Source organism: Anser brachyrhynchus (assembly GCF_964034855.1).
Source record: "Anser brachyrhynchus genome assembly, chromosome: 5".
In the NCBI taxonomy this organism is placed as follows: Eukaryota; Metazoa; Chordata; class Aves; order Anseriformes; family Anatidae; genus Anser; species Anser brachyrhynchus.
Window position 1 is genome coordinate 47,922,322 of NC_137699.1, and position 23,601 is coordinate 47,945,922.

A 23,601-nucleotide genomic window follows, 5' to 3' on the forward strand; every position below is an offset into this window, starting at 1 on the left:
AATTTATCTAGGATGCAGAAAAACGGTTCTTTATATTTTTAACTTACTCTAATCAGAAATTTGGGTTTCAGTTCACTTCTTCCATTTAGTTTTTTTTAAAAAAATTGTTCAATCATTTACAATTAAAGTAAAGCATAATTTTGCCAAAACATTGAGAAGCACAAAGAAATTTTGCATCCCAGTTAAACACATCTGATCCTTCTTATGTGGCAGTTTATTAAATCCCTGACTACATATGCACTTTTCACTGAAAGGATAAAGTGGTGGACTCAGTCCAAGCAGATGTGAAAAAGATCACTCCCTCAGAATACGCTACACAGTTCCAAAATACTTACATCTACATATTAGAACTGAGGTTATTAACTAAGCTCAGAGAAAGCACAAACAATTTCTTCACATGCAGAAAGCAAACCACAGAAGTCATTTACAAGACATGTAAATTAGTGACTAAAAACTAAACAGTAATGAAAGAAAACTCTGGATCATGTTTCTTGGATAATGTATAACAAGGCACAATAAAAACAGTACTGCATTCTGTGGTAGTTGATGTTTTCAGGTAGTCTTCAGTAACATCTAATCATCCAGGATTGATTCAAGTTATCATGATAGTAACTTTCAGAAAAGATAGCTATCTCAATAATATTCAGAAAAAAAAAAAAGGAAAAAAAACCACACCTTTTGCCATTATCAAAGTCACAAATAGCCAGGACTGAATTCAGTTTGAGATTTAAGACATGTAAGCATAGTTGGGTTAGATATATATTTTGACCAACAGTGTTCCGTCAATACAGTCAATGGAGCCTGCAGAGCTACTCAGGTGACCAGAAGTCAACATTTAGTTTCACCGCCTAAGCTCCACTAACTACTGAATGGATCTCCACTGACTGTAACTAAAGTTGAGATACACAGATAAGAACACCTACTTTTAGTAAATAATTGTAAATTCCTTTAGTCTGAAGCTGGATCCCACCCACAATTTCAAGTTCCACATCTATAGCCAATCAGGGACAACTTCGTAAGTGGTGTGATACCTGGGAAAGAAGTAAATTCTCTGATGCTGTAAATGTTTCAAAATTTGTACATAATTCTTTGAAATATTTATGGGGAAAATTTAGAATACAGTACAATGCTCCCCTGAAAACCTCCAAAAGAACTGAATGTCAAAATAGACATGCCTGAGACAAGTCTTCAGCACAAAGGTAGAGAGAAAAAAAGGGAAAAAGGGGGGAAATATTGCCTTATGGCAGTAATCATTTTCTCAGAAGTGATCACTTATAGCCTTCTCCCTTCAGATGCTATTTGTAGCTATTTGCTTTGGCAAGAATCCATGCAAAGTGTCATAAGACTCATTTCTGAGCATGAGAAATCTCATGCCATCTTCAAACCGTAACCAAATTTCACCTTATAATCAGGGCAGTTTAATGAATATAATGAAACAAACTAAATCTTGCTTAAAGCCTTTGAACAATTTTATTTATTTCAAATCTTGTTCTTGTTAGATCAGCAACATAGCTTTGAGATAATACAGGACACAAGTATTATATCTGCATCCTTATTCCTTATACCAAAAAGAAGGCATTATAAATGTTGGGTCTGTGAAAACGTTCTTCTGAATATCTCAAAAGATGTATCCTTTCTATGTTTCTGAACCACCATTGTCACACATGGTGGAAGGAAAATAGAGGATTAGTTAAGAGGCCAAACTAGTTAGCATACCATTTTAATAACCTGCTTCTGATGATGATTGCATCAGATCTCTTAGAGAAGAATGCACTTAAAGACTAGCAGTTAATAGAAGTTGCTTCCTCATCTGTATTAGTCAGTGGCTGGCTCACATACAATAAGCATTATTGTTCTTATCCCTTTCCAAAATAGGAAGTAACCAGAGGTTTAAAAGATTTCTTATAGGATATTAAAATATTTTAAAACTTCATCTTTCAATGCAGTTGACGAATTCAAAACACAAAAACACCTCAAAAACAAAAGGAAAAAGAGTTTCCTATTTCCCTAGTTTGAAAAAGCACCACTTTTTACACTTTCAAGGAAAATCCAAGACATTTCCATTGCATCTAAAGAAAGGTGAAGCAAAGCAGACTTCCTGAATCAGAGAATATGCCTATTACTCACTTGGATGTGGGTCACTTTAAAGTTAACAGCCTGGACATTGAGAAAAATCTGTTGTTCAGCATGGATTCTTCATTAGTTTCCTTGATGCACATTGGGTAACCAGACAGAACTCAACTGGACATTCTACTTCTGGTCATTCCTGGATATTCTGGTCAAGCTTCACTTCTGTTGTGAAGGAAATAACAATAATCCCAAAGATCCAGGGCCCTTGCTCGTACTACATCTTCCTCAGGATCATTTGGTTTGATTTCTTAGATCAACTTTTAAAGACTATGTACAGCTACCCATCTTAATGCATTTCCTACATAGATATAAAAATCTTCAACTAAGAATTCTGGGCCACCAAAAAATAGAAATTAAAAAGAAAACAAAAAAATAACTTTGTATTAAGTTTCTTTTTTGTCATTATTTCCCAAACTGTTCCTTAAACTTCATGTCTGCTACAGACAGAATCACTGAGTTGAATGATTAACTATTCTTAGCCAATTAATTCATTAAGCCTTCCATGTGGAGCTCTTTTAATACTAAGGGTCATTACAGACAGTAAAGATAGACAGCATCAGAACTTATTGTTCACTTAGTTACTTCTAAGAAGTAACTTGCATTCCTGCAAGGAGGTATCTTTTGAAAAGAAAACACAGTATTACCCAACTTCCAATGCCTTAATTTAACAAAGGCTTTGGTTTTGCTTTGTATGAAGGGAATTTATGTTTCTGTACATTATTCTCATGTAGTAACATCTATCAGTTTGCTTTAAAACACCACATCTTTGTTCTGATGAAAAAATCTTCAGTTATGAAGAATTATGGAAAACTACCAATCCCAAAGACGAAATCATAGGATTTCAAGGATGCATCAGAAAGTTATTTTGTTACTCAATTATTAGCACCAAAAAGAGAATGAAACTGAATTCTAACACACTTACAGGATCTAGTAAGAAATTAAATTTAATTCCTAAGCTAATAGAGGTACTTTTAAATTCTTTCAGATTAAGTATAGAAAAGTGAGTTTAGAAATATATATTTAATAAAATACTGATAAAACACCAGTTATTATAAAACCCAGGAGTCTTCAGCTAAACAAAAATTTCTATTGTACCTTCCATACCAAAAAGATAACTATTACTTTTCAGGGACTGAAAAATATGGGTGATAGTCAAATATTTTATTTAGTCACCTCTACTCAAATAACAAACATCAGCTAAATTTTCAGTGTAAATTCACTTCAGAATTCACATTCAGAACAATTCTAGCTTAGCATTAAATGCTACCATTAATTTAATGCAAATTTACTTTCAGAGAAATAAATAAAAACACTAAATTGCAAAGCCTTTCATTATGTTTTTAAACCACAAATACCAATCTCAAAAACAGTAGTCTGCTTGTATATTTTAAAGAAACCTATTTTTCATACCCATGAACAAAATGTAATCTTATACTGTTCCCTGGTGCTCTCTCTCGTCTCTTAGAAGCTGCACTTTTTCTTTTTTCTTTGCATTGCTCTTTAAGTTGAGGTAGATCTTCTTTGTAAACCTTTAAGAAAAAGTACACTTGTAAATTAATAGATTTATAAGAAAAGCGTGTTTCTGAGAATTCACCCACAATTATCACCCACAAAAATGTTACACAGACACTTGAAAAAAAGTCTCCAGTAACTGTAGTTGGTGATTTTACGTTGCGACTTGGTTTTAAGCTACAACCAAAATTCTTAAAAACATGCTAGGAACAAGTGAAATCACTTTCTGTGTGTGTTTGACTTAATATTTTAAATGCATCAGATAGTAATAATTCTCATGATCTTGCTCAATTTCTGCTGAGTTCTCAGAGTCCTAATTTCTCACGTTTCAGTAGGTCCTGATAAAAGACCTTACTTAAACCCCAGGAAGCATTCCAACTCCCATCAAAACTAAAATCATTACCTGTCGACGATAGGTGATCTGTGTCTCTTGCTCAATTTCAGAGTCCAGCTCTGGAACATCAGACTGATCTGAATCTGATTCATCGCTATTAGAATCAACCAGACTCTCTGTCACCAAGAAAACAGAAAATGAAGCAACCTAAATTACAAAACAGGAAACGTTTGAAGTAGCTGCTTAATGTTTCTGATTTGATAGTCAATAAAAATATTAAAAATATTAATATAGTTGATTAACATGTTGATATAACTCATCATGACTCCAGTCCTCCAGACAATTTCAAATGTATTTTACTTCATACACTGTGAGTAACATACAAGATTTAAACACCAGTTTACAGACCAAAGATCTTAATAACAGCTGTATCAGTCAGTGGTAGAACATGATTTTTTTTTTTCCAAATATTAAACGCCTATATGTTTTTTAAAACAATCCAAAATACCTTAACAATTACAGCTTTTAAATTATCATCTAAATACTTCAAAACTTTGATCAGATGACAGAATTTTTAAATTTTTCCATTGCACAGGGAACACAATAGTGGTATGTGTTTTTTTTTTTTAAACAATGTTGATAAGACTGATCATACATATAAGGGTATGTGCAAGTATGAGGTCATGCAACCAAGTACTTCAGGCAGCTGCAAAGTTTAAAGAATAACAATTTCATTCAATGGCAATTTTGAATACCTGTTTCTATATTGGCATTAAACAATTTTACTTAACACCCCCTACATTATAAATTACTTACCTTGGGGTGCTATATGAAGAGAATCTTTCAACTTCCGATCAGGGACAAATTTCCACTGAAAGACAGAATGATCAGCTCCCCCAATGGAAACAACCCACTGGTGATCGTGCGACCATCTGACATTTGTCACATGAGCAGAATGACCAAGATATTTTTTAAACTTTGCTCCTAGAACAAGAACAAAAATCCCTTCCAATACACATGGAATAAATGTTCCAGAAGCACAACAGAAAACAAACAAACAAACACATATAAAGTACAACTATAAAAAGTCAGAGATTAGTTATGACACTCTAATTACTAGTAATTAAGCTAATTAATAATAATAATGCTGATTAATAGCAGTAACATTTTGCACTGTCTTCAATATTTAGTCTTTTAAAAAAAAAAAAAAAACCAAACTTGGATTCCATAATATGTCTCTAACAAGTTAAACAGAGAAAATACAATAGTCCTGTATGAGGTATACTAAGGAATATTTTTTTCATTTAATGCAATTTATTCGTGTTATTTATTTACCCCACTAACCAAGATTTTCCCAGTTACTATTTCTACACTGAAAAGAAGTCATTATTTAAATCTTTAAATTTAAATGTAAATGTTATATCATTTATATACAGCTTAGTGAAAATACCCCCATCTGTGCTCACAGTACTGGTTCCTGCTTCTATTTTTGTGGGATTTGAGTGCTAAGCACTTCCAGCAATTTGTATCATCACACCTTTAGAAGCTTTAGTAATGGTAGTATAACTGTATCACATTTTCACTGGCTCCTGCATAATTACAACACAATGATTACATCAGTTAGTAAAAGGAAGGTATTAACAGCACTCTTCAGATTTATAACTCTAGTACAAAATAGGGGATAAAAAGGGAACAAATTCAATTTCCTTCAAATTGACAGATTTTTTTTTCAAGAACATGTTTTTGGATTATCTCAGGTACTGCCTTAGGAGTCTCAGGTTTAAAAATAAAATTGGGAAGATTGAAATTATCATTATCACCTTTTACACATAGAGTTGAGAAAATTATGGAGGAATATCAGTTGCTTAAAAAAAATTTCTTTAATAGCATATATTGCTTAAAGACATATCCTAAGACCCAGCAAGATCATCATATGGCTGTAGTCAGCATTAAATATGCAATGCTGCAAAATTGCAATGATGCAACTATAATACTATACTAGAATACTATAATTTCTTCTTTCAAAAGATAGATATTTGAGCTAGTCCCCAGGCAAACTTTTTTTGGTTAAGATAACACTTATTAAAAACTAAGGCTTGAAGACAGAAATTTACCTCTGGGATCAATGCTTTGTTTCAGTTCAATTGTAATAGTGTCTAGAATGGAGTTCTTCAAACAGCTCTAAAAAAATGAAGTCCTTCTCATCAAACATATGTCATAAAAGATACATGTTTCTCTCTTTTCACTTAGTCATGAACAATAAAACTAAAAATGATAGACCTTGCTTTAGGCTTTAGTTTTAAAAATTTCACTTGAGATTTGTCATTACCCTTCTTAAAAATTTGAGGGAAAATGGGATTTAAACTTCAAATAACATACTGTGGAACAGTCTGATAACAGACTACATAGTCTGATCTTTGTAGGTCCCTTCCAACTGAACTGTTCTGTTCTATTCTAAAACTACTCGAAGACCAAGGTAAAAATGATTAAAAATATAGATCTTATTAAAAGGTGGACACTGTATCACCTCATGAAATTCTATCCAAAAAAAAGAAACATTTTGCAAAATAAAAGACGCATAAAACTTTTGATTATTCTATGCAAAATAAAATAAAACACTGTTACAGTTACTATTGCAGTTGCCAATACACCATCCTGTCACTGTCTGTCACCTCTGAGCTCAAACTAAACTACTAAGAATAAATTGGCCATTTATACAATTTCTTATAATATAAATCCAGTTTTCTAAAGCTTTTTCTTGAGTAACCAAAATTCATAAATATGCATTTAGGAACTCAAGGTACTACCTTTTCTTAGACATGGGTATCGAAAGAGCTTTACTATTCCATAATCGTCAGCTGTAACCATAACTTGTCCAATAAAATTTGCATCCACAGAATTTATATCATTTATATCTGAATATTTGGGCCAAATTCCATTAACTTCAACACCAGAAACACAAGTCCACGATGCCCACTGAACACCTTTCAATTCCTCCTTGCTTGATACTTCCTTTCCACCTAAGAGCAAAATAAAAATAGTGAGTTACTTACAGTTTTAAAAAATGTAAAATTCTGAAAAAAATATTTGAAATAAAATCCAACAGAGATTTAAAACCTGGCATTCTAATACTATCCTGATCTAACTCGATTATGACCAACATTAGTTGTAAGGCTTGTCAAAGCTACTTAGCAGAAAATCATGGACTTGGTACTTCACAGTTTTATTATTTCTTGGTATCTGCTTGACACTGTGTTATTTTCAAATGTTTGCTAAAAATAATACATACAGCCATTCTAAGATAAAGTATAGAAAAGTGGTCTCCTTGAACTATTCTAGAAACCTAGGTTATTTGGAGCAAACATTGAAGAACTCATTTAGATTTGGCCCCATTAAGTTATTGACAACAACTTGTCCATGCAAACCTCATGACGTTCAACATGGCCAAGTGCAAGGTGCTGCACCCAGGTCAGAGCAATCCCAAGAACAAATAAAGGCTGGATGGAGAATGGAGCGAGAACAGCCCAGAGGAGAAGGACCTGGGGTGTTGGTTGATGAGAAGCTCAACATGAGCCAGAAATGCGCGCATGCAGCCCAGAAACGAACCGTATCCTGTGCTGCATCGAAAGCAGCGTGGCCAGCAGGGTGAGGGAGGTGATTCTCCCCTTATACTGTGCTCTCGTGAGACCCCACCTGGAGTGCTGCATCCAGCTCTGGGGCCCCCAGCACAAGAAGGACATGGACCAGTTGGAGCAAGTCAAGGAAGGCCATGAGGATAATTGTGGGGGGCTGGAGCACTTCTCCTGTGACAACAGGAAGAGGGAGTTGGGGTTGTTCAGCCTGGAGAATAGAAGGCTCCAGGGAGACTTCACTGTGGCCTTCCAGTATTTCAAGAGGACCTACGGGAAAGCTGGGGAGGGACGCTTTGTCTGTAAGTGCAGCGATAGGACAAGGCATTGACTTTGAACTGAAAGAAAGTAGTTGTAGATTAGATATAAGGAAGAAATTTTTTACTATGCACATGGTGAAGCATTGGTACCGACTGCCCAGAGAAGCTGTGGATGCCCCATCCGTGGAAGTGTTCAAGGCCAGGCTTTGAGCAACCTGGTCTGTTGGAAGGTGTCCCTGCCTGTGATGGAGGTTGTAATTAGATGATCTTTAAGGTCCCTTCTAACCCAAACCATTCCTTGATAATACCAATTTTATGCTTATATCCTTGTTATTTTACACTATCTCTGTCTGTAAGATTGTTTCAATCCCACAGAGCTTCATGAGGAATATTAGTACTGAGTCAGACCACAGGCCCATTTAATAAATACTATCTTAAAAGAGGAGAGGAAGGGAAAAAAGAGAGGAAAAAAATAGGAAAAGTTCAACTGCTATGTGCTCCTCCAGAAACTGGAGAACTCCAGTGCACCCCTTTGAACATCCTTCAGCCCTAATGAAATAACTGCATTCTTTGACAAGGTTTACCTTGTAAGCTCTTCCCATTACTAATCCATGTAAATGATGACTATTAATACTGGTTATATCCATGATTAATTCCTACAGATCTCGTATTAGGCAACTCTACGTTTCTTATTCATTTACAATGGAATTTCAAGTGTTTCAGGATTCTGATCATTGTTTTAAAATATTTAGGAGATTCTTTTAACACCCCCCATGCCAAAATATTTTATCTATTTACATTAACAGGCTTTCAAAATCACATGTTCTAATTATATCAAGAAATTTCAGTCTGAAAGCTGCCTGTATAACTCCAACTTGTTCCTCCTGTATGTACATATTTGATACAGTCTAATTAAGTTCTCACTTACTATCCTTTCATGTTAGTTTTCTGTCTCATTCAGTGCACAAAATATAAGTTGCATATAGAATGAATTAGATGCTTCAACAAAAAGTCAGAAAAGGCTCCATGGAACTATGAATAATGTACAGTGCAAAGTAAATATTGTATAATAAATGAAGAGGCAATGCAGTAAGCAATAGTAATAAAAATCACTATTATTAAATACAAAAAGCTTGAGTGGGAAAAATATAGAATGGAATTACATAAGTGTACAATGCACAGAAAAAAAAACAACAAGTCAAACCTTTTGGCAAATACTGCCCTTGGCTTATTACAACTATTATCTACTTAAATTTGAAGATTTAAGACGTACTATGCGCACATCCTCTGCAAAAGGAATTGTCTTGATCAAAACTGTTTCAAGTTCAGTCAAGTTCAGACAGCATTGTCTTGAAGATACTTACAATAGTGGGGTTGTTACATATTTTGAATCTGAAAACTATATTTTAGTATACTATTTAACATTGCAATTTTCTTTAATAGTCCCCCGCCATGAAACAGGAAAAAAAGAGACATTTGAACTTACATTATCAGAAGACTAGCTGGCTAAATATCACTGTGATTATTTTATTCATTTTGAAGGCTATATGACTGAATCATACACGTATCACAGCTTTGATATTTCTTTTGCTTCCACTGAAGAATTCCTAGCATTGCAGTATCCTTACATTAGGTACTCTTATTTTCTCCAGAGTAACCTACTCCTGTTATGTTTCCAAGTTAATTTGCATTTGGTTTCTACCTACTACAAATTTTTCACTGCAAAAACTGTTTTAAACTAAATTCCTCAACTCGACCACAAATATAGTCCTAGAAAATGAGATGACTCTTCCGAGACAATATATTGATTTTTCCATATATTTTAAAAAACATACAGTGCAAGCAAAAGATAATCCATTTAATACACAAGTTTAATAAGTGCAATGGTATTAACCTATTGCAAAATTTAATTTGAATGTAAGGCATTATTTATCTTATTTTTCTAAGAAAGTGAGAGCAAAGATTTACTTTGGAGAAATAAAATGAATTTTAAGTCAGCATCTTTACCATGCAGCATTGATAAAAAAGAGTAAACATTTAAGGATAAAAATATTTAAGTAACTTTGGCAGAAAATGCTATCTTTATTCAAATAAAGCAAATCCTTTTATAGATTTAAAAAAAATCTTAATAATCCAATGCTTTGAACCAGGATTAAGCTCTCTTTATCAAACTACTATACATTCTGTAATTTGCAACAAATATCATAAAGGCAACTTGAAATCTTACTTGGCATCCTGTAAAAAAGCCTCTTCCCATTGCCATCATTGGTCTGTAAGTATTTACTGTCTGAAGACCAATCCATATGGGTGATGAAACTTAAAGATCCAATACATTCTCCAATTTTCTTGTATCGCTGAACAACACCATATATATCCACAGAGCTGTCATTGGAACCAACAGCTAGGAAATTCCCATCTGGTGAATATTTCAGTTCATGAATAGCTTCTTTCCTGTCTTTGATATGAACAACCTCAGTCATATCTCTGTAGTATGAAAGAAAGCATGTCATAAGTATAGAAGAGCCTTATCATACTGTCAAGATCCCAGTTGTAAAAAAAAAAAAATTTAAAACGATGAAGTGAACTATCATATGTGCAAACACAGCACTAAAAAAACTTCCTAGAACACTGCCATTCTTTCCAAAATACCAGTGTACTCTTACAAACATGTTGTTACAGAAAGCCTCTGCCATATTTGTACATATATATTTAAATAATCTGAGCACTCTTAGGATCAGTAATTTAAAAACAAATTTAAGTGGTCTCCTTGGGTGTGGCTGCTACGTTATTAATATATATACAATTTATAAAAGCAATTAGATAACATACTTGAAAGAGTTTATAAGATATCTATTCTCAATTTTTGTAACCTACCTGACTCGAAGCACTGTGAAAGAGCCATCCTTCATTCCAAGAGCAAGATGGATTCCATCAGTACTAACTGCTGCACACCGAATGGGTTCCTCCATATTGCACCGAGCGATCAGAGCATGATCTATTAAACTCCAGATTCTAAAATAATGATTACAAATACAAAGAGCGGTTTGTAACTGTGTGATAGATAGCATGAAGCCTGCAATTTCAGCAGAACACTGGACGTGGTAGTGTCCCATTTTATAAATATATCCATTAATAAATATCCACAAGGAACACCCAGGACAGATGAATGAGTTTTGCATATAAAAAAGAATAATCTTACATTTAATGGTGAGAGATTCTATAATGACAAGATGCAGGAACAGGTTAATTTTGTCATTCTGAATATAAAAATAATGACGTCATATGATAAGACATACTTGTAGATGATTTTGAAAGTTCAACTATTTTGTTAATTATTTTAGCTAAAAAAGATAAAGAACAGTTAAAGACTTTACAGGCTAAACATAGCCTTTCCTATTAGCAAACCATCACTCGTAAGTCCCTACATATAACTAGGTATTATTATAAAATCAAAGTTGTTATTACAAAATACACTACATCTACCATTTACAAGATATATCTGGCACCCTAGAGTAGAATTTTAGTATTCCTGATTCAAGTATTATTTTGATTAACCATGTTAAATTTAAATACTTACTAGAAATGTCACAACATTTAATTTGTAAGAAAGAAGGAAAAAAGGCATTTTTGACAAAAAAAGGTAAACTTGCAAATGAGTAATTTACTGTTTGTTTTTTCCAGAAAATGGATTCTATTTAATATGTATGTATTAGCTTGATGCAACTCTCTGGCTAAAAGTTAATTCTCATCATTTTAAGAGTGAAAATTGTAAGTTTCTACTGTAGTTTTTTATCCAAGTGTAACTTGCGAATGCCTAAGATAATTCCTGGGGGGAAAAAAAAAAAAAAAAAACACCAAAAAACACTTAATGGGATGCTTGTGTACAAGGAGGAGTACATTACATTAAGCTAAATGGAATTTGTTAAAATTTTGTACATTTCATAATTTTTGTTAGCTATAAATTCTGACTTTATTACTATTAGAGGGCTCTAATTTCATGCTTCATAACTTCACTGGTTTAGATGCACTTCAGTGCCAATGATATTAAAATACATCGCAATTACATTATCTAGAAAATGAGTTGTTTGCATCAAAGTGCATGCAGATAAAAAAAATAACAAAAATCAACCTGACTGATCGATCATCGCTTCCAGTCATTGCTAATGGTTTTGTAGGATGGACAGCCAAAGCCCACAGCTCTCCTTCACAGTGCCCCTGCATTATCAGGAAGGGCTTATTACGCTCATGCACCACAATTTCAAAAATCTCACTGTCTTGCGTCCCAACAAGTATATGGTCTCCTCTCCAGCAAACACTTCTTACAGACAGACCTGTAGAAGGAAGAGATTGTTACTGAGAGGAACGTCCTGTGATTCTGTGAAAATAGGTAACATAACACAATAAAACATGGAGAAATATAAAACCAAGAAAATGTCAAGAAGTATCCATACTTCACTTACTCCCCCATTTACTCCCTTTATCTATTCCACATCACATACCACTGCTGTTGGAACATTAATTTTTCAACACCAGTATTTAAGAAAATCTAAAGTCAATCATAAGCCTTTTCTTTTTTTTTTTAATAATGTAAAGAAAATGTAGCCAATTCTTGTATAACAAGTTCTCTGAGAGAGGAAGACAATACTGACCTTTGCATCTCAAAGTCTGAATTTAATACCATTAAATTTCAAAAATAGGTAACAAAAAATAGAAATTACAATTTCTGATCAAACCTTGGATCTATATAAGTAGCTGAATGAATTTCAATTACGTAAGTGCAAAAGCATCAGTATATCATATATTAGATATGATAACCAAAGAGCCCAATACTTTCCAGCTTGTTTCTAAGATGCTACCCCTAAAGCAAATCCTTGTAACATCTTAGTGTCTGATTTCTGACACCCCTCCCACCAAAATAATAAAAACAGAACTCAATGGAACAATATATAAAAGAGTTGAAAAAGGGTTTATGATGGAATTTAACATGCATTTTTGAACAACTGAATTACTTTCCAGGTTTACAGTGGAGCTGAGCACTCACAAACCGCACTTACTGTGGATAAGGTTGTGAATAACAAAATGAAAGTTAGAATAGTTCTATGTGGAGAACTCAATCTTAGACCCCCCCCAATATGTACCTTTTAAAACAGGTTGTAATTATTACAATCTGAGAGTGCAAGTCAATTTTGCCAATTTCAGCTCTAGATAAATAGATGGAAGAGAGAATTACATTAGGCATTGCTACGAAAACACTGACTTTTGTGAAGGGCGGGTCAAGAATGGCCTTTGATAAATTACTCTGGAGTAATAAGGGTGAGAAAATTTTACCCATCAAATGAGAGAAGTGAATACTGTATGAGTTGATGTCCTTCTGAAAAAATATTTTTGATTGTGTAGAGGGAAAAGAAGAGCCTTATGTTTTTAAAATTATGTAGAAGAAAAATTGCAAGGCTCAGAAACAGTTTATGTGTGGTTCAGCAATTCCGTTTGTTTTAACTGCATCGGTGTTTTAATTCTGACAAAGTAAGCTTTCAAAGCAAGGCTCCTGATCATGCCTACTTACCATGCATTGCATCACAGGACAGCCCTCAAATGCACAGTAAGAGTACTTCCATATGAAACAGAACTGAAAGGTGTTCAAGGAGTGTCCTCAGTGCACTCCAACTGCTATGTAATATTTAGTCCACTGAATCAGACTAGAGATAATGCCCTTCAAACACTCATCAAAATGAATATATATTATGCTAATCAAGCCCTCTGCACCAACTATTTTGGTTTACAAACCTGTTCATATTGTGCTGCACTGGTGAATATAGCACCCTACCATTCAGCCTTAAGATCTAAACATTTTATATTGACATTTTATTTCTATATTGCCCTACAGTGTTCAAAAAAAAAAAAAACAAGAAAGAAATAACCAGAATCTTTGATGAAGAATGATTAAGAGATCTGTTTTAGTAATCTGGAACTTTTCTGGTGGAAGGAGATATTTTGAAATACAATTTGACTATTTGGAGATATATCTAGAGTCAATTAATTACTCTGAGCCATTCAGAGAGATATGGAACTTGAGGTAGCATTCACAGATGAAATTACCAACAGATAAGAGTATAGGAGCAGCAGAAAATGCAAGTAAGAAAATGTGTAGAATGACAGATCATAAAGGCAGTCCTCAAAAGGATATAAGTAAGAAAAATCATATATGCAAAAGACCAAAGGAAAAGATTAAGGAAATCGAAATTATGAAAGATACGATTTTAGAACAAGTTATTAGCTGTGCTATGTGCATTTCACAAGTAAAGAAAAATGAAAGTGGAGTTCTCATAATTGATGAATCAAAGGAATCAAGAGAGTTCATAGCAAATGACTGCTCCATGGAAAGCAGAAGAAATGATGTGGAGTGGAGAACAAGTTTGAAAGAATGAATGAAACGTAACTTTCAACTACATGCAATAGGTTTGAGAAACAGCAGCCGAGCAAGTTTAAAAGCCAAAATTTCTGACATATCTGAACAGGTCTCTCTCTTCCTCCTGCTCCAATAGTATTTTCCCAAATCTGAACTTTTTTTTTTTTTTTTAGCACAATAGCAAGTAACAATTTTTGGCCTTGGGATAATTTCCTTGGCAAATATCAAGTTACTGATATGTTTTATGGTTCCTCAAATTACAGGAAATTTTATGCACGCAAAGGTTCACAAGTGTACCACCAGACTTATCACTGAAGATAGACACACTTTTAGAGAATTGAAAATTTAACAGATGTTTCACGATTTCCTAATAGCAGTCACTGCTATACTAGGTATTCATTCCTGTTGTTAAAGCAAATAGATACCTGTTTTTGTTACAGACCTAAAGGAGTTACAATTAAATAGAACACTGTAAGAAAGAGAGAGAAAGTATCTACAAATAGATTGTTTTGAAGGGAAAATATAAATTAAAAATAACAGAAATGAGAGATGCATCTATATTAGTAGCACTTTGAATGAGACACAAAAGCAGAAAACTTTCATGTCAAAATGCATTGAATAATGTACAAATTCTCTTAAGAGATACTCCAGATCTGCTAAGTTGATTTTAAAAATGTTAAATTAATTGGGTGATAGAATACTGAAAGACAGAAATGCAGGTGAAGGCAAACATATTTTTCCTTTACTTTTGACAAATGTATTAATGTACTAAATATATTATAAACCAGATTAACCTGTCTAATTCAAAGGGGTGAGCCAATTTATAAACACATTACTGTGAAACATTAGACTTTAATAGAAACTGAATACAATAGAAACAACAAATTCTGATTTACTTCTTTGAAATAAGTCTGTCAGACTAGACAGAAACTGAAATGACTATCCAAAATTGTCAGTTAAGCACTGATTAAAAAAAAATACTGCACAGAAAAAAAATAAATTTATCTTTCTATGAAGTAAGAGAAGAATAAATGAACACATTTGTCTCTTGATTTGAGACTGAAGAAATTATTTCTCTTAAATTGTCTCAGTCATGACAAAGTCACTGTACCCGAGGACATTTAAAATGGAATGTACTTCATCTTGCTGGAAGATTTCACAATCTCAGTGGGAATGTCAAATGAATTACAGAATACAAGCATTTAACACTGCTTGTAATCAGTTATTTATTGCCAATGATGTATCTGATTGTCATGAGACATTCTACTGCATCATCAAATACTCAGCAAGATGTTAGAAAACAGCAAAGTGACTGGGGGAAAAGAAAACCAAATGCCTATGTAAGCAGTATTATACATGACACTAGTGCTTCAGAGCAAGCAATTCCCAAGCTAAAAGCTAATTATATTGTTTTCCTTCTTACTAAAGCACTGATTCTAGAACACCACTAACAAAACATACTTTGGACTGCTAGATATGAAATTTTAGCATGACATACTGTAAATTGAAGTTATAGGTATATGTTAGCAGAGTTCTAAGTACTACAAAGCTGTAGATTACTTCCAAATAGTTTTTTTCTGAAAATATGGATAAATAGGCAATTTCTACATTCTGCTGTTTTTCATTGCAGCATCTTTTCTAAATTTTCTCGCTTCATTACTGTTCCTTGTTAAAACTGCTGTGCTATAGAACCAATACGCATTTTATTGGCTTATTTACAACTTCATAGTATGCAGCATGCTGTAGAGTAACTTTGAAGGGCTATGTGATCTTCATATTAACAGGCAACATCAAAACAAAGCATTTCTTATCTTGAAAACAGTACACAGCAACATCTATGACCCCCCCCCCCTTTTTTTTTTTTTTTTTTTTTAAGTCTTTTCTTGTTCAAAACACTGGAAAATTTCCAGCCTATGTAACATTGAAAGTGACAACATTCTTCTTACCTTTATATCCCTGGTCTGTTTCCCTGAGATCAATCACAGTAATTGGTTTAAAATTTAAATCCCACAAGCGAACACAGCCATCCCTGCCACCAGTGGCAAACCCCTCTTCACATGCATTCATGCTGAAAATTCCTGCCTGAAGAGAGAAGAAAATTATTTCTAATATATACAGATCAGAATGACCAATATGGAAAGTGGAACTCTTCTCCTATTGTCCTCCTACCTGTTATGCTATTGAAAATTGCATAAAAATATGCAACTAATACAAGTTTTAAATATGAAAGAGCCAGAATTGGAAACACAAACCTTAAAAGAATTTTTAATAGCATGGGTTTTCATGAAAGCTGCGAAGGAGCTAAAAATGACACAAAGGAACTTAGGTTCTGATTCGTGGCAACTTAAGTAGCCATTTTTGTCTATTTCTATTCAAGACAATAAGTAAGGAACCTATACAAAACAATTCTCAGATTACATTAATTCAGCTGAGGGTTGAACAGATGCTAACGTACTGTCAGAAACTGAGTTACTTGTCAAAATGAGAGCTCTAACACAAGAGAAAAATACACTAGTTTAACTGTACAGCCAGAATTAAACTGAAGGAAAGCACTTCAAAAGTCTGACAGTTTGCAAATCTGTCTTAATTTCTTTTTGTCATAAGCTAGGTAATTAAATACAGGCAATAATAAGAAAAATTAGGTGTCTGTACAGAATTTTAATAGTTTAAAGATCATATCTTTTTTCTTTAAAAATTGATAGTCTAATTTCATAGACTGGACTTCTCAAACATTATCATGATTCACCACTACAAACTCCTACAACAACCATTTACCACTTCAAGTTAATTCCTTTTATGGTAAATCTGTGCAATTTTATCATGCACACAAATGCTTCACTTCTGAAGATACAGACTACAGTACTGAACTTATCAAGTACTCTTTGTCCACCTTACTCAAAACCCACACAATTCTTGGTTTGCAACAAACAGTAAGTTAAGAGAATTGTTTCAATACTGCTTTCATTCTGATAATGATGACAGCGATGATCATAGTGATGCTGCTTCTTATCTCTAGAAAGTTTAGTTTCATTCCTCTTTCCTTAAGGCAGGATCCAACTCTCCCAAATGTCGGATTTCCACCAATCTCCAATAGGAAACAACATTAGGAATGTTGAATAGTCAGGAACATGTATTCTACATACTATTAAAATAAAGTTACCATATTCCATATATGCACTAATAACAAATGTAACTGCAATGTATTATCCAAATAGCAAATACAAATTGTTTTTGTTTATGTACATACACAATACACCACCAGTCTAACTTGTTTTTGTAAGTATTTAATGCATTGCATTAAGCAAGATTACTGCTAGGACAACTTTGGCTAATAAACCTATAAAAAATTTTAAAATAGTTCTGCATTTATTAAAAGTATTTAATATTCAGCTACGACAAATGCAAATATGAAAGCACTGAAAATTATGGAAGGAAAATCTGTCTCCATAACTACTGCCCAAAAGAAGATAAAACAACTAATAATAGACATAAATTCGCTATAATATAGTTCTGAATTTTCAATTCTGTAAAGGAATAAAAGCAAACTTCCAATAGCTTCCTTGGTTGGGGTCTACATTTTACAGCAATGAAGTACAGCATCCTCAAAAGTGAAAGCAATTTTCAAAGGAGAGATGCTTCTGAAGCCAAGTAAAGTGAAACACTTACAAAACTAATTAGAATCCAGTGTTGTGGCTTCTGATAATTTCCAGGTTCTTGTAACTATTCTCTCCTACCAAGCTGTGCTTTCTTCACCAATTATAATTAAACAAAATATCAGAATGCGCCATAGTGAAATATGGACTGTTTGCTTCTCTAGCATTAGGTAACAAGCATATCACTGTTTCAGAAGTTGAGAAAAACTGAAAACATAAATCTTCCTCAGTTTTCACAAGGAAAGCATATTATTGTTAATGTTAAATGACAATCAAGACTGAAAGACCAGAGTGACAGAACTCAATTTTTTGACATGTAACATCCATCCTCAAGACACTGACTTGTAAGAGAAGATGTATTTTCAGAAGTAGCATGTGCCTAAAGAGAAATGTAGTGCAATTTTTAAGTCATAAGCAGATTAGAAGGCTAACTCCCATATCTCTAATGTTCTGTAAATCCTCTTTCTTTCTTTAGGAGCCTAAAGATTTTTCAAAATACAACCCAAACTCTATTTGTTTCTCTGTGTCTCTGTCTGTGTTTTACTGCATTAACCTTTTAGCATCATTGAGCAAATATAAGGCTGGAGGAATTTGGGCTTATTTTGTATCATATAATGAATTTTGCCCACGTTTTGGCATATTTAAATCTTTTAAAGCTCTATTTGGAATGCAATCTTGATAATAGAATTATTCTTTTTTCTAATTATCTCCTTCCAAAATCCATGGCTTAATTAGTCCATATTAAAAAAAGAATCAGACATTTGGCAATGTGGGAAGCTGGCTAAATGTTCTGAAGATAAGATCAAGTGGATCCAGGATTAATCTGTTTTCCATTTCACAGAATATCCTTATCTTGAAAAGGACATACTGGTTGCCAAGGAGACTTGGCAGATGTTGTGCTTGCTCAATCTCTTGAAATGCAATAGGACATCCTCATTTCAGTGTATGTGCCACTGGAATAGTAGAATTTGATGGAAACTAGAAAAAAGGTCCCTTATTGTGGGAACTGTAAATATCTAATGGAGGAAGCTAAGCTTAGCTACTTAGCTATTTAATTGTTAGGCCCACACTTAGGGGAGAAAAGACAGATTCTGGTAGCTCAGCCAGTCATCATTCTTCCACTATATCTTTCCTTTTAGGAACTGTCAGGATTATTAATGCAAAGCAACTTTGGAGTCTTCAAGTTTCTCTTTATCTTTCAATCCGTAATTGTCATTAACGTAATTTGGGTCTTGATGGCCACTAGTCTCCCAGCAGTAATGAGGCAAACAATTGCACTGACTTTGTTTGATCTTAGTAAATAATGTGAGCAAATGGGATCGCTTGTGCTTCCAAATCAAAATAAAAGTCATCCATCTTAAAAAATTACAAAATTTGCCATACGGATCATCATCTTCTGTTACTGATTTTTCATTACACTTCCTAAAGAATGGGAAATTTCTGGAAATAAATTAATCAGCAGTCTTCTCAGAATGCAAAATATTTCCAACTGTTCCAACATAACCTGCTGGTATTACATCTGTGTTCCCTCAAATTGGAAAAGAGAAATTAATGAGAGCAAACAAAAAAATAAATCCCCAGATAGACCAGAAATGATAATTGAAAGACGGAGAAGTACAACAAGAACTTGTCAAAAATTTGATCTCTACTGCATGAATATTTTCCCACTGCTTGTATCCAAGAAATTTGCAACAGTGAGGTGCCCTGAGGCTTCCTACTGCTTCTGGACCTGTCTTGCCTCCAAGAGACAAAAATCAATTGTTAATTTATCTAAACTCAGTCATTTATATAAAATCCACCACACTAGTTCTAACTACGCAATTCCTAAAAACAAGTAACTGCAGTTAGCTGTAATTAGGACCAAGCATTCATATGGAAAACAAGTGATTAGTACAAGCGATCACATGGAACCTTCAAGCATGCTCAAAAAGTAATTGGCTTCTGAGCAATACGGAAAACAGAAACATTTTGCCTGTTCAGCGCTTCCTTTTTAGTCCTAAATACAATTCAGGACACATACGCTAACATATAAAGCAAGACATATATTGGGCACTTATTCTAAGACATAGCCTCACCCACTATATACTGCACAACAAGCAGATGGATTGCAAATATTTAAAATTAGCATCTATACATTTACAAAGGAGAGCCACTACTGGAATTGAATCTTCGTATCTAACAAATTATCCACACAACGGTTGAAGAATGGGCATATTACTCTAAGAAAAAATAAATAGTTGTCTATATGCCTTTCATTAGCTGAAATGATAAGTGGACAGTTACTTTCAAATTCATGACCAGCCTAAGCAGTAGGAGAAAAATACTGCATGACTTAATGTGTTGGTACATGATACCAGCTTAAAACCATTCATTTAAGTTCATTATATTGTTTCCATCTATATTTAATCAGTGTTCAGCCAGCTGACATAGGTGTGCAATAGTTCTAACAGGGTGCCTGTTATTTAACCTCAAGCCTGTTATTTAACCTCAGTTTCTGACATCAATCCACACAACTTTAATGTGTACCTCTGAAACACTATCTCAAAATAAATTATTCAGCTGCTGAGAAAGCATCTTATGTACATTTACTATGCAAGGCAAAAGCATAGCACACAAGAAACTTTAAAGCATGTGGTGTTTTTAAACAAGCATAATATCTTAATACTTGAGTAACATCTTGAGTCTGTTTCAGGTACTTAATAATCATGGACTACCTTGAATTTAGAACCTCTAAAATGAATTAAAAATAGCAGATTCTATAGTCTGTTGGTTGCACTGGTAAAAAATATAACATCTGATAAAAGATTTTTTTTTTTTTAGAGGCAGAGTATATATTGTTAACTTTCCAGAATCAGATGCACTGTCTACAAATAACCTCCTGCAGTCCCAAACGGCACACCAGTGCCAATGAATTTTCATATATTTTCATGTTGCCTTGTTTTTTCACTCCCTTTTAAAACTTTCACTATTATTATTATTTAGGGGAGATCTGCAAAACAACGATTCCACAATTTCCCACTGCGATACAGTGCTCCCCACACATCCATTTTGTGCCTCTTCATCCCTGTTCATTTCTATCTTTTCCTACCTTTCACTCCTACTTCTACATTCAGTGAACTCTGCAGTCCTTTTCCAACTAATTATCCAGTCATTCAAACATGTTCTTTGCATGTTACAGTTCTTAGTATTGCTGTAACAGAAGACAGATAATCTGGCTTAGCTGTGAGTTCTTACTTTGCCTGCTAAAGTTGCTATCTATTTCCTCAGTTGCTTTTACTGGAACACACTGAACCACTCTTAAAATTAAGGATGTCTGTTCAGCTAGGGTAACTATAACAGTGGCAGTCAAACTGAATAGTATCCGTTTGCTATATTAATGCAGACCACTGCCAGCTGGATGGATTGTGTCCCCACATCAGTAATATTCTTTAGAAAGTATTTTCCTGTATCCAAGATACCTACCATTTATGTTGCAAGACAGGAATACACAGTACTTTATGCAAATAATGAGACATATTTTCCTTGAATACATTTTCAGTCTAATTCAAGCCTGTTGAGGAGCAATGATGAGGCATGATAAACAAGCACACAGGGATAACAATTCCAATAATAGCACACTGAATGTAAACTTTTATAGATTCCCTACTATGTACACTCTGTGCTTTTAACAGCATATGCCCATCACAAATGTTATCATTTACACCTGCATTTTCTTTTTAAGAGAATGGACAAGTTAGACGTGACTTTAACTGTAAAATATGAGGGTTATAGTTTGGTATGTCTGAAAAGGCACTCTTATTCCAAGCTGTTATACTTTGTGCTTACAATAATCTGACAATTATCCCTTTAACTAATATTTTATTAAGAAACAAGGTTTCATTTTGTTGGAAAGTAAGCTTCCAGAAAAGATTTTACTGTTTTTTTTTTTTTTTTCTGAAATTGGTGAGATTTGTAGTGACTCTAATCTCTGGTGAAAATGAATTCCAAAGCCACGGCCTAGTGAACCTACTTAATTTTCAGAACTGCAAACTACAATTCCATTGAGCCGAAACAACACAGCCAAAAATAGAAGGTTAGATAAGACTTACTCCAAGGTCACCTGAGCTCTGTCCGCTGACTCTACTGAAGATAAGGAGCACAGCACTTCAAATTTGATCTTGCGTTCAAGAAAGAACTGATGCAGCACATATGGTAATGGAGCAACAAGCTCTCATCATCTTGTGTTTATCGGTTGGGTCATTTCAAATGTGATCCCACATTTATATTCTTCATAACTAGATTTTTATTCATAATCAGATACACTATATTATACAGCTGTCTGAAAAAAAAAGTAGTCCAAACCCTTTCAAATTTTAAGTATATTCAACAAGCTGCAACCATTCCTAAACATACATTTCTCAATCATCAGTAAATTAAGTCTCCTTACTACTGACTGACTCATTGCAACCTTTCCCACATATGTATCATTCATCACCTTTTGTCCACTCCGTTCCACCTAATCAAGTTATGGAGTGGTTGCAACTTCAGTCACATGCATCATCCCATCGAGTCCAAAACACTTTCTCATGGGAAAGAACAATTACCTATTATCCATTTTTATCCAGAATTTCAAAGCAGAAATATAGGAAATCATATGTTTGTATTTTCACATTATTTTAAACTGTTAATAAGTGAACTACTTCAAATATTATCTAGAAAGTACAATACTTTCCAAAACTAAAATCTACCTCCAACTAGCAAATAATATAGCTTCACAAAGCTACTTTAGCAGTTTCACATCTCATAGGTTTAAAACAAACAGAAATTGATTACCTTTCTTTTTCATGATACTTTGACACGTTAGAAGTTGAATCTTGCATTAAATATTACTGTATTTGACTTACCAATATGAGAGAAAATGAGGACTCTCATAGTTTGACACACACAAATGAAACCGCAAAATCCTGATTTTTTTTTTTGCTGCATGCCTTTATTACAAAACCATATACTTTGAAAGAATACTGAAAATATACGAATGAATACTTATGCAACAAAAATACAATCAGCTCATAGCTGCATTAAACTTTTGGATTAAGAGAAAATCTTACCATGCACTTCTGAAAAAATAAATTAAACTTTGTGAGATGTCTTTACTTTTAAAAGCTGTATACTGTTCTAAAAAGCTGAAGTAATACGGTAAAAGAGAGCAACATAGGACAAGTAAGAATGATTGACTCAAGCTAAAATGACTAAGCACATGTCTCGACAAACAAGGTACGTGTTTGGGCTTAGGTAGTCTGTAGAATCAATGGACTTTAGAGAGCTATCACTTGATTAGCCAGTAGGACTCAATTCACAAGATCACAGAATAGCTGAAGTTGGCCAGAAACTCTGGAGGGCATCCAGTCCAAACTCTGCTCAAAGCAGGGTCAGCTAATAGCAGATTGCCCAGGGCTGCATCCAGTTGTATCTGGATTATTGCCAATGAAGATACATGGATAGACACTCCACAGGCTCTCTGGGTACCTATTTCTTTGTTTCATCACCCACTGACTAAACATAGGAGTCCAAGCCACCTGATATGCTTCTGGATAAATTAGATATCCACAAAATACAGTTAGATGAAGTAGACCCATATTCAACTCTGGTATCTAAAAATGTCACTTGACACATGGGCATATGAACAGAGCAGTAGGTG

The 23,601-nt window shown here is 33.9% G+C and overlaps 1 protein-coding gene across 7 annotated transcripts in view; it reads right to left on the bottom strand.

The window, feature by feature from the left end:
* The window catches only part of EML5 (EMAP like 5), a 112,919-nt gene that overhangs the window by 61,454 nt on the left and 27,864 nt on the right, over nt 1–23,601 (bottom strand). For 6 of the 7 annotated variants that reach the window (XR_013951554.1, XM_080592993.1, XM_080592994.1 and 3 more), the window contains exons 6-13: nt 16,218–16,353; nt 11,995–12,196; nt 10,740–10,877; nt 10,093–10,349; nt 6,784–6,996; nt 4,793–4,960; nt 4,046–4,152; nt 3,541–3,659 (exon numbers count right to left, since the gene is read on the bottom strand). Coding sequence is in view for 6 of the 7 variants with exons in the window: in XM_080592993.1 (XP_080449119.1) it covers nt 3,541–3,659; nt 4,046–4,152; nt 4,793–4,960; nt 6,784–6,996; nt 10,093–10,349; nt 10,740–10,877; nt 11,995–12,196; nt 16,218–16,353 (1,340 nt within the window). In the remaining variant the exon portion in view is untranslated. Of the gene's footprint in view, nt 1–3,540; nt 3,660–4,045; nt 4,153–4,792; nt 4,961–6,783; nt 6,997–10,092; nt 10,350–10,739; nt 10,878–11,994; nt 12,197–16,217; nt 16,354–21,386; nt 21,475–22,012; nt 22,193–23,601 lie in introns of those variants that run through there. The other variant, XM_080592995.1, reaches the window with a different exon arrangement.